Raw genomic sequence first — 12,500 nt, 5'->3', positions numbered from 1 at the left:
CTACAACCCTTGAACTTTGCTGAAAAGTGGAATCTAGTTATAGAAACTTTGCGTTTTTTTTTTTCTTAAATTAATCTAACTGGCCACTTATTTTATATTTCTCTTGTCAATAATAACCAAACTGCTTACTGCAGTCTAAAGAAGTTTCTGTTGGCTTTACTCCATTGTCCGTTAGGTACTCTTATGGAACTTGGAATATCTCCAATTGTTACATCTGGACTTATAATGCAGGTATTCATTTGATAAGAGATGATGATAATAATAATAATAATAATAATAATAATAATAATTGTTATTAATTCCTATGTTGAGCAAAGTTTGATGTATTTATATAAAATTTGAATGTGGTCCATAGTCAAAACCCAATTTATTATATTCTTTCAGCTTTTGGCCGGTTCTAAAATCATTGAAGTTGGAGACAGTCCTAAAGATAGAGCTCTCTTTAATGGCTCCCAGAAATGTAAGGACCAGGTTCTGTGTTAATAATATAGTAACTAAATTATCTATTAATCTTTGCCTTATTTATCGATCTCTGTGTTGTTGACTATAATACTATGCATGTATGTGTTTCTCTGTGACCTTGTTCTGTAGTACACAATAATTTGGTTTTATCAACGGGGTTTGTAATGTAAATTGACCACCGTACAGGGATTCTAAAAGCTGAAGTTTCGAGCGTTAGCCCAACATCAGACGAAGGGCTAATGCTCGAAAAGTCAGCTTTTAGAATTCCTGTACAGTGATCAATTTAGACTGAACATTATTTTTGTGTACTACTTCTCCACTGAGGCAGCACCACAGTTTCTTTAGAAACTACCCCCTTTATTCACTTGTTTTGTAGTGTTTGGCATGATAATTACCATTGGACAAGCTGTAGTTTATGTCATGACTGGAATGTATGGTGATCCTTCAGATCTTGGACCTGGTATTTGCCTTCTAATTATTATCCAGGTACGGTGTGAATATACTTATACGTTTTAGGTTGGTTACTTTGATATTCATACTTTTTTCAGGTAATAATAATGATATTAAGGGTATGGTAAATTTCCTTTGTAATTTATTTTAATCATCATCAGTATTCAGTAGGTAAAAGCACGATACACAGAGGATACACAATAAATTAGAAAATTTTAAGGTGGCTCTAAATCTCTTCCAGAATTTTTTTTAAACTTTGGAGAGAGTTTCATCTTAGCGTGATAATCACTTTTGAGGGATAAAAAAATTTGGGTCACTGAGTTAGTTTATGAGATATAAGTGCTTAAACACAAAATATAGGGCATTTTTAGATGGTTCTTTTGTTGCCATGGTAATTTATGATGTTACATCAACATGTGCACCTTGTTAAGGAGTTATTTGTGTTTCAGCTGGTACCATAACATTGCTGTTAAGTGAAACAGTGTTGTAGAGTTCATCCTGATGACATTGAACCGGCATCTCAGAGGTCATTGGCTTGAATTCCTTTGAAACCGTCCAAATTTGTTAGGTGTCTATATGAGGCAATAACTAAATTGTCCAGATAAGCAGCAGGATCACTTCTATCTTTCGTCAATAACCCACACTTCAAATCAATGTTGCTTCTATCAAAACTATGATTAGAACGTCTCGATTGGAGCAGTTCATAGAAAGCAATCTGCATTCAACGTACATGTACCGGTGTCTAAGACTCGTAGACTACAGACTGCAGACTAACCCTAGATCACAGTTATTGAAAGCTAACCATTTTAAAATGGGTGCTTAGACTTAGATACTGTTTATCAGCGCTATTTGTAGGCAATCTGCAGTCTGTAGTTGTCATTCATCTGAAACATACTGACCCAGAAATGTGTACCATAAACACCCACAGATAATTAAGCCACACCTTTTCCCCAAAAGTCGTTAATCAGGGAGTAGAAGCATTTGAAAAAGGTTGCTTCTGGTGTCCAGTGTTCCATCTTCGCCTCCAAGCTAGTGCCTGGTTAGTAAGCCACCACCGATCAACTCACTTTCTTGTTGTAATGGTAAAATCTATGAAAAAACTGTGTAGAGTGAAGAAATTCCTGTCAACAAATACCAGAAAGAGATCAATCATATGTCGAAGTTGGTAGAAACGATGTTCATTATAATTATTAAACTGCTAAAATTGTGGGTAACACTATGTAGTATTTTCTGTTTCAATGTTAATAGTGAGTTTACCTTTGATAAACTGTGCACGAAGAAGACTTCTAAAGACTCGACCTTGGATTTCTTTTAATTTCTTTCAAAAAAACTGTTTTACAAAATATGAGCTGCTAAATTCATGCTGCTTATCTGCGGGTGCGGCTTATCTGCAGGTGTTTACGGTATTAAAGTAATATTTGTATTTTGACTAAATTATGGAGGAAATTTTTGAAATAAAAATGTTTCTTTATGAATCACTGTGTAGTGGGGTGTCCAAGCAAAAAATTAATAAGATAAATTAGGATGGCAGTCAAAACAGTTAAAGTGCTCTCCCAAGGTTGAATCAATGAATTCATTAATGGCATTGCCTGTTATATCTTGCTTTAATATCCTATGATTTAAATGGCTACTTTGTATGGAAATTAGGCATATTTTTCAAATTCTCATGCTCCTGCCTGTAACACGAAGTCAGACACGAAATAAAAGTTCAAGTTTTGAATAGAGTCACCTTTTGAGCATTGACATTTTCACTTTAAGAATGGAATGTTGAAGTGACAAAATCAAATTTTTGGTTTTCAAAAATTTCACTGTTGGGAGGCATGCTTGAGATTTTTTGACTCTTAAGATATTTTGGCAAGGTAAATCATAATCAAATGCATTATTTTCAGGTTATATGCTGTTTATAATGCTTAGTCTTCATTTGATACCCTAGGCCGTATCTTTTATACCGTATTTACCCGTGTATAAGCAATTTCTTAATTTCTTTGTTAAATGTTCATGGGACACTAATCTTGTATTCTTCAATTTTCTGGGAATGTTTTTCTGGGAAAAAATCAGGGCCTCAAGTGCTTAATAGTTTTGTGGTTCAGCAGTTGTTGTATATGCGGGCATTTTGTCCTTGAGTTTCGAAAAAGTTCTCAGAAAATTGAACAAGTAAACTTCAAACTAACCTGTTTCGTTGTTCAAGGATAAAGGACTTTAGAGGGTAAGCACAACATCACAGAAGCTGGAGTCAATCTTTGAAAATAACTTGTGAATGATGCAAAAATGTGCAAGGTTTAATTGGTCCTTGACTTATAATTTCTCACATGACAAAGAAAACAAAACTCCTAAACCAAATAGTACGAAGTTTGTAAAAGCATTTAAATCAGCCAGGTTTTTATAAAGAATGAAAAATAATCATTATCAACCAGCATTTTCAGGCAACACAAGTGACGATGCTTGCACGCAAACACGAGGTATTGCGCCAGGTTACTAAGCCATTGCACGATCGCGTATAGTAGTGCCTTTTAGAGCTTTCCAGTGTCTATTTCATATTTGTGCTTGTGAGTATCTTCAACATTTAGAGTTGGACAAATCCTTTTTCATTTCAACTGGAATTGCTTACATTCATTTTGAAGTCTTTTGTCGCCTTTTGTCCACTGCGTTCGTTATGCCCAAGACAACATTATTATGTTAATTTGGAATAATTTACTTAGCTGGAACTTGTTTCAAAATCTTTGACCCAAGTGTAAGGTGAGGGCGATTTTTGGAGCTTCTTTTGGGGCCATAAAAGGTCGACTTGTACATTGGTAAAAATGGTATACGGCAGTCTGTATTTCATTGAGTTTCATTGAGACTCTTTATTAAATATTGCTGCAATTGGCTTGCCATACTTTACATTATGGAAATCTTTGTGTGTTATGTTTTCAGCTCTTTTGTGCTGGTTTAATTGTGCTGTTGCTCGATGAGCTCTTACAGAAGGGATACGGTCTTGGATCTGGGTAAGCTCTGACCTTTATCAAAACTACTGTCCAAACCACACCTTAAGTTTCGTGAAATCTACCATGACATAAGATCCTCATAATTCTGAAGTCTTTAAGGACGGTGCCTACTATTGTTATTGCGCATACGTTCTGCGCATCTCTAGCTACTCAGATTTCCTATCAGTGGTGCTTATTACTACAGGAATATTTTCATGCAGTTCAAAACTATGCGGAGAAAGCAGAACTTAGCAAGTGCTCCTGGTATCCAAATAGAAAATTGGGGGTAACCATGCATTTTTCAGAGATAATTAAGCTTCAATTTGGCAAAGAATGCAATACATTGCTTTGTATTTTATAGCTTTTTACAAATATTGCTGATTAATTATCCTCGAAAAATGCATGGTTACCCACAAGTTTCTTTTTGGATTTCAATAACACTTGTTAAGATCTGCTTTTCCCGCATATTCAGTAAACCGCTCAAAAATACCTTTGAATTAGAAGGCACCGTCCTTAAAACACCCCACAGCTCCAGTCTGTCACTATTTTGGCTGCCGTGGATTATAATAGAAATTCTGGTAACCAAAGTTGTTAGGAAGGTCACTGAAATAAATTATTGGTAACACACCTTCTGGCCATTTGTTTCTTCATTTCATCCAACCCTTGTCTAAGTGTTCGCCCACAAAGTTGTTTGCATTCAGCATTCATAATTGTCTTTTCTTTCTTTACTTACATGTAGTTCTTTGAATGGCTGAGGTTAACAAGCCATTTTCCAAAACATTATTGTACTTCCCATAATTTACTCGCCACCATTCGCGTATGGTGATCATTTTTGGTACCTGTAAATTGCTTCTGGCTGTGTTTTTTTCCTAAATCATTGTTGTATCGTTTAGTTCTATGATGAATCGTAGTCTAGGGAGCTTTTATGTGATGTCACCCTATTTTTCAGAATTTCCCTCTTTATTGCAACCAACATCTGTGAGACGATTGTTTGGAAAGCCTTCAGTCCGGCAACCATTAACACTGGTAGAGGTAAGATGCAACAGCTTTATGGAACTTGTGCAAAAGTAGTTGGCTTGAAAACTCTGTTGTACTGGGTTCACTAATGTCTATTGTAGAGTTGCACCAAGCATGTGTTGTCATGGGTTTTGCAGATTAGTGACAGATCAGTAGAAAAAAAGCATTATTTTGAAAACTAGAATACAAATTTAAGTGTTTCGTATGGCTTTTATACAAGTTATAGTCACTATGTGTGATGTAATGTAATGAGTTACAGTAAGAGTGGAACCTGCTATTGAAATTCATTTGCACTGATGAGCTTGGAGGGGTCCCTTACAGGGCTGTGGTGGTCACAGGTAACCATGGCAAGGAAACTTGTTAATCAGTGGAAGTCGTGGACTTTCCTGAATCACACTAACACATGAGGAGGGTGCGTGGGAACACATCAAGCAAACAACAGCTAAGATCCACTAGGGTCTATAACGTTGAGTGCTTCTTGACCCTGCAATGTCTCAGGGTGCCCCGGCAGCACAAGAGAACCACTGGCTAGCGTGCATCAATTTTAACTTTGCGTAAATTTCATTTAGCCACATTAAAACATCTAAATCATTGCAACGTCTAAATCATTGCAACAATCAATTAGTGAAAAGCTACGACAGCTGTGGCATGTTGCTCACCCTTTTAAACTTTTGCCGACAGTGTTTCCCAAAATGGCTTGTTAACCTCAGCCATTTAATTTAGCATCCATGATCTTTTATTTTTTACAGGAACTGAGTTCGAGGGAGCTATTATTGCCTTGTTCCATCTGTTGGCCACCAGAACAGATAAAGTGCGTGGTCTGCGAGAAGCTTTTTATCGTCAAAACCTGCCAAATCTCACCAACTTGATTGCCACTGTTTTTGTGTTTGGTATAGTTATTTACTTCCAGGTAAAGTGTTGAATTCTGCAATTCAGCTGTCTTTCATAGTGTTATACTGTCAATCATATTGTTCTTCAATTTCAAATGACAAATTTTAGCATCAGAGGACTTACAGTAGAATTTCACAAATTGTTGCAGGGGTTCCGTGTGGATCTGCCCATAAAATCAGCTCGCTACAGAGGCCAGTACAGTTCGTACCCAATCAAGTTGTTCTACACTTCAAACATTCCCATCATTTTGCAGGTCAGCAGAAAATTATATTCTGTTGTACATCAAAAGTAACAGAAAACTGTTCTGATCATAAAATGCATCTTAAACATATTTTTTTCTTTTTATTCTTTCTATTCTCAGAGTGCCCTTGTATCTAACATCTATGTTATCTCCCAAATGCTGTCAGCCAAGTTTGGTGGAAATTTCTTCGTCAGTCTCCTTGGTACATGGGAGGTATGTTTGTTTCTGCTATTTGTTAGACAGTCTTGAGTAAGGTAAAAGTACACGTTATTTAATGTCGGAAGTTCCTTTACCCTCTAGAGAGTACTCTCCCAGGAAGCCAACAGTGTGCTCATTTTACCCCCCTCTTTCCATCAGTGCTCCGTTTTAAGGGTATTTAAAGCTACTTAGGCTACACTGAAAGGAAAGAAGTCGAAACAAGGATGTGAGAGCCGGGGGATCAAACTCGGGTTCTCTTGCACCAAGGCCGCGTGTGGAAATTGGCCCCTAATTCTCAAAATTAGAAAAAGAAACAACAAATTGACTTAAGGTTACTGATAAAGTTGAGTAGAAAAATAATTATTGTTACAGTCAATTTATCATGACATTTCTGTGTTACGTTGCAAAGGCTGTTGGGAAATTGGATACTAGGTTACGAAGTAGCCAAGTACGTGGCGAATTAGACAAATGAATGTCGAACTTTGAAATGAATTTCCCATTTTCTACCAGATCGAACTTTGCAACTTCACCAAATGAGCCCGTTGCCATCTGAGGTTTGTGACATCGTAAACAAGGGGTTAAAAGATTCACACCATTCAAAATAATGTCATTATTAGAATAAACCAAGAAAGACAGATGTACATCATAAATACATGTATTGTTGATTGGTTTGTAAGGGTTCAGGTTTTACCATCCTTATCAAGTTAAAGCGGGTGTTGCCTTTGTCGTGGTAATGTTAATAGAGACAATAGCCCTTTTCACGGTTAGTTTTTCTCATTTGCATTACAATATAATGTAGCATGTATGTGAGGCAATTTCAGGCTATTTTGTATTGTATTTTGTACCCAAAATTGCCTCGCATCCATGTTAGATTACATTGTAATGTAAATGAGAAAAACTAACCGTGAAAAGGGCTATACAGTGGACTTTTTCTGTCTTGATGTCAATTACAAATAATGGCTGATAGCATGTCGTGTTGCTTGTTCAGAGTTGGTTAAAATCTTGGATGGTTGATGTGAATTAAGCAGTCAAATTTATTGTGGGACTTTTTCAGTGCTGAAAACTGGCCATTTGTTTTTTAATTCAGTTTTCAAACCGTCATGAACTGAGGATTAATATTGACTGGCGCTAACTTGAAAAACATGGGGAAAAGTAGGCAATATTAAAGTTTGATTCATTTCTTCTTGGTTATTGTAGTTCTGTTATTCTTTCTTCTTATTAGGAAGCAGGAGGTGGCCCAGCGAGGTCATACCCTACTGGTGGCCTTTGTTATTACATGTCGCCACCAGAGACAGTAGGCCACATTATAGAGGACCCTGTACATGCTGTCATGTACATTATCTTCATGTTGGGGTCCTGTGCATTCTTCTCGAAGACTTGGATTGATGTATCAGGCTCTTCAGCTAAAGATGTAAGCTGTTTTAAGAAAATGTCAGGGTTTTCAACTACATGTATTAGTGATTTTCCTTTTTTGTAGTTTCCAAAAGCGGAAAGACTATCAATGTCTGCTACTTCACGCAGAGAATTCTGCTACTTTTTTCCCTAAATTGATGTAATTAATCCATTGACACCTCAAATGCCCTAGGACGCCCCTAGTTGACCAGTAAAATCGTCTGGCCTTAGACAGTGCAAAATCTGTGACAGTCCAGCTGTGTCATGCATGACCACTATCCACAAGACTGAAATGAAGATTCAGAATTCCTCTGTGGAGCTTCTGAGATCTGAATGGAATCTTGAAGATTTTTCTGAAAGTTGCTACGAAAATTAGTGTTCACTTTTCAAACACTGTCTATTTTATAATAAAGTGAAAGTTCATAGCTAACTATTTTTGATATATCAAAGGAAACAACTGGTCACATGTGACATACATTGTAGCTTGAGTTAAAGAGAGATTATTTCAAACCTAAAATTAAAACTCAATTTGACATTGACAACAGTTCCAAGGTTACTCTATTCAAACCGGCCAACAACTTCAACTTCCAAGTTACAGTATATGGAAAACCTTGGACTATGAATTCCCTCTTTCATTTTGCTAAGTATGTATGCTAAGTTTTGAATGGTTTTTCAGGTTGCTAAGCAGCTGAAAGAACAACAGATGGTGATGCGAGGCCATCGAGACAAGTCAATGGTCCACGAACTTAACAGGTGCGGAAATGGAAATTCCTGTTATTTTTTTGTGTACGTGTACTTCTTGAAACGAATGGAAATCTTGCTTTTGTTGTGTCTGTACTCACCTCCAAAGGTTCTCCTCTGGGTAGTGCCACTTTCTTTCTGATCAAAACGCTGATTTGATTTGTACATTGTTCCCGTTTGTGGTTTAACATAAACTCTACAACCATAGATGAGCAGTATTATTGTTATTGAGTATTATGAATTAGTGAAACTGGCATCTGGCAACTGGAATTAGTGAAACTGGCATTAGTGGAACTGGCATCTTAAACGGTGGAACCATAAATCATAGGCTCCATTTTACCACCTGTGTTTATAAATTGAGTGGGGCATCAATAATCCACACACAGTTTGCACGAGTATTGTGCCAAGTTCAAGGTGTCATTGTCCTGTGCTGTGCACCAAAATAATGCTGGCTTGGCATGACACCTCCAAAAAGTCTTTGTTGTATGGGGCCACATGAGATGGCTGCTGTCCACACTGTTGGTATGAACCTTGTCTGTATGATGTCATGCAGTTTTTTTTTTCTGTCAAATTCATTGTTTTTCATCCTTCTAGGTACATCCCTACAGCCGCAGCCTTTGGTGGTCTTTGTATTGGAGCTCTGTCAGTCTTGGCCGACTTTATGGGTAATTTTCTAATATATATATATATATATATTTCATTTTCAAAGACCTGCTAACCTATGAACTCCAATTTGTTCAAACATGGAATAGCAATGTCAGGGAATAACATGAATGAATGTAGATAGTGGTTGTCCTTGGTTTACTGTTTTAGTTGCAATTAAAGACAACCAGCTATTAAAAAAGGCCATTGGCGATAGCATGGTCCATCTGATGACGGGAAATGAAAATGGCTGGAAACTGAAGTTTTGTGATCACATGCCTTTAAAACAGTGACGTGATTGCAAGTCATTTATATTGAACTACCCTCTGTGGTTGTGATTGTTCTTACGCTATTCGGGAGCTTATGTAAGGACGACAACGAAGCCAACGAGAATGTCGTCTAAAAATATTATTTCCCGTCATTGTAATAATTTCGTTATAACCTCGAGCCGTTTGGATTGGAAAGTGTGTATCAACATTGCAGGAAGAAAATTAAAAATATTTCGTCAGGTTTTCAAGTCCTCTACTTAACCTCAGATGTGGTCAATTCACGTCTTTGTTAGGGCGAGGGCGGCAAAGAAATGTACCAAAATGCAAAACGCACGTGCAGGGCGTGCAGAGCCTTGGTTTTTGTTCATTAAACTCGTGTTTTGGCGTTCTCGTAGACACCTTCGTCGTACTTGCGTAAGCTCCCTATTAACGACAGCTTTGTTAGGCCTACTATAGCTCTCTCAATCTCTCTGTCCTTGTTCTTTCCTAGGTGCCATTGGGTCAGGAACGGGCATCCTGTTGGCCGTTACAATCATTTATCAGTATTTTGAGATCTTCGTCAAAGAACAAAGCGAAATGGGTGGAATGGGAACACTGCTGTTTTAAACAGATTGGCCGGCGCCCATTCAAACTACGTGTACCTGATCACTGCAATAAATTCTCAACAAATTTGGACAACTTTTTACTGTCTAATATGTACTTTTCACGGCTTATTTGACGCATGGAACTGTTAGAAGTCACTGAGACACCAACATCAAGAGAGAGGCGTTTCGAGATATAGTGAAAAATAGGCCTGTATAGGCGGCGTGTGGCTATTTCTCGAAATTTTGGCGTCAGTTTTGTGAACTGTTATTTTGTATCACGGTACAATTTTGCTATGATGATAAATTTGGCTTTCGTTCTTCATAAATCATTGTTCCTTGGAGAAAAATGTAAGTTGCCTCAGCATCAACATGCACGCTTTGCAGGCCTATTTGCTAGATACCACCGACACACATGTAACGGCGATTTACACTCTTCAGTAAAGTAACTCAATGAAGCTGTTTCAGTACATTTCATCGCTAAACTAATGAGCAGTACACTGCAGTCTTCTTCAACATTAGTTTCAGACTTGTCTCTGCTGTGTCCTCTATAACTGCGTTTCGTTGTTTTCTGCGAGCATGGCCAGTATCCCAAATGTGTAAGCGCAACAGTAAAGTAGTCACGTATTTAATTTTTATTGGAATGTTAATTTATTTTCTTCTGGGGTCCAACATGATCAGGATATGATATGATACTTCAAGATCTTTGTTTCGAGAAACTGCGCCAATAATTTGCAAAAACAGTAGTGAAGGACCAATAATCCCGAATCACTCCATGTCCAGCTAGAACATGACTGTCTGTGGTCTCTCTCTTTCTTTTCAGCAAGGAAACACACAACCCCGCAAAAATTTAAATCCGAACCTTCATTTCCAAACCAGTGTCCCAGCGAATCTGGACCCCCCGGTACAAATCTGCCAGCGGATTTGGACCCCCGGGGAGCCCCCCTTCGTGGATTTGGACCCCCTATATCACAGCTTATTTGTTTAACTGTATATCAATACAGAGTTAGATTTTGGATCGGAGAAACTTGAGGAAAAGACCTACATCAGTTAATTTGTTGTTTAGAAGCATTCGCGGCGGCATTTCGTATAAAAGTATGCAGATGTGAATTTTAACTCCTTTCTGACAGAAGCTTAAGAAACGCACTCGGAATTCACAGACTTGTTGTGTTATCTTTTTAATAAGGAAGAAAAAAGCAATTCAGACTTGAGCTTCAGTTAAAGTTGTTAACAGCACGCGCCGTTGCTTTTTCTTCCATTTTATAGTTTAAATGGGCGGCGCTTCTACACAGGAGGTGCCACTTTTTGAAGTAACACCTCCTGCTTATTTTCAGGGGGTCCAAATCCGCTGTGACACCGATTCCATCGATCCCTGCGAAATCAGCGAACGCCGCTCTTGTCATTACTTCATTGTTGTTTTTTGTCGTTATTACGCACCGACCAATAAAATTGCTTCGCTTCCCGATATGAAAAGTTCAGTCCCATGAGGATTGCAGCTTCCCATTCTCATCGCGGTGGTGAATTTTCCTCTTGCAACTGGTTCGATACGAAACCTCACTTCCCGGACTCAGCAACGATTTCTTTAAGAACCAAACCTGTCGGATGTTTACACTCAAGTTTTGTATCTTAGTCAAAAGATGTTTCAGTGCGAAAGAGACGTGACTCGATAGGTTACGAAAGAAAAAGGAAACTCTGACATGATCCCTTTATAAAGTTATTGTTGTATTTACTCAGAAACTCTCGTACCTGAAAACATGAAAACTATCCCTGTTTTTTAACACACGAAAAACGGTAGTGAAGTGTTGGAACGAAGTATAACAAAAAATATCTCATTTGATGTTTCGAACATGGCGTCGTGTAGCTGAGTATTTTTAGCGAGTTGTGCGTATTTTGACGAGCCCTCAAGGACGAGTCTGAATGCAAACACTGAGTAGAAGTACTCAGCGATACTACAAACCAAAACATCTAACGAGCTATTTATTATCCAACTTTTTCGCACCATATGTTGTAAACAACCGAGATAGGTGTGACATTTGAATGTCACAAAGCGCGAGGCAAACATCACTGTGACGGATTATTCTCCCCATTCTCCTCGAGCATTTAAAAACAAAATGTCAGCACCTCAACTTGTCAAACCGGTTTTCTACTTAAATAACTAACTGTACAATTTTACTCCTTTCGTGCGTGTTCTGTACAATGACTAATGCAGTTGGAAAAGTGCTGCCTTTGTAATTACATCCGCAAATGGTTAAACTTTCAAGTCTTCTCGGATAAGGAAGATAACCCAGAGGTCCCGTCACACAAATAAGTTCCCGGTGTTGTGGCTGTCCTCTCTGTGTATATGGGTGGGTGGGTATAGCAGGTCCACATCAGCTGAATAGCTGCCAAAACTGCAACCTGCTTAAAACAAATAACAAACAAACAAAAACAAGACGCGTGGAGGCGTCTACACGGGATGGGTTGATAAAAACAATAATCAGTCTTGCGTCAGGAAGGCTCCTGCTGCATTGAAGTGGCAATGAGGGAAACCTGGAATTTGAAGGGATTTTCTCGCATGAAGTAAATTAAGAAGCTGGTCAGGGCTTTAAGAGTGATCCCTGTGAGGATATGTAACTTGATTGCAGGAAATGGCCATTTTCAGTCTTTGCTTTTG

General features: G+C 38.0%; 1 protein-coding gene across 1 annotated transcript in view; it reads left to right on the top strand.

Annotated features, from left to right (window-relative positions):
* The window catches only part of LOC138015606 (protein transport protein Sec61 subunit alpha), an 11,988-nt gene extending 1,509 nt beyond the window's left edge, over positions 1–10,479 (top strand). Inside the window, exons 5-16 of the mRNA XM_068862688.1 lie at positions 176–231; positions 385–460; positions 839–948; positions 3,826–3,896; positions 4,825–4,907; positions 5,642–5,802; positions 5,932–6,036; positions 6,145–6,237; positions 7,445–7,633; positions 8,291–8,367; positions 8,950–9,020; positions 9,757–10,479. Coding sequence (XP_068718789.1) covers positions 176–231; positions 385–460; positions 839–948; positions 3,826–3,896; positions 4,825–4,907; positions 5,642–5,802; positions 5,932–6,036; positions 6,145–6,237; positions 7,445–7,633; positions 8,291–8,367; positions 8,950–9,020; positions 9,757–9,872 — 1,208 coding nt within the window. The 3' untranslated portion in view covers positions 9,873–10,479. The remainder of the gene's footprint in view (positions 1–175; positions 232–384; positions 461–838; positions 949–3,825; positions 3,897–4,824; positions 4,908–5,641; positions 5,803–5,931; positions 6,037–6,144; positions 6,238–7,444; positions 7,634–8,290; positions 8,368–8,949; positions 9,021–9,756) is intronic.
* Positions 10,480–12,500: the final 2,021 nt, after the last annotated feature.

This window comes from Montipora capricornis, chromosome 9 (genome assembly GCF_036669925.1).
Source record: "Montipora capricornis isolate CH-2021 chromosome 9, ASM3666992v2, whole genome shotgun sequence".
Lineage (NCBI taxonomy): Eukaryota > Metazoa > Cnidaria > Anthozoa > Scleractinia > Acroporidae > Montipora > Montipora capricornis.
Note: the sequence above shows the minus strand (reverse complement) of the source record. Positions and strands in the feature narration are given on the sequence as shown.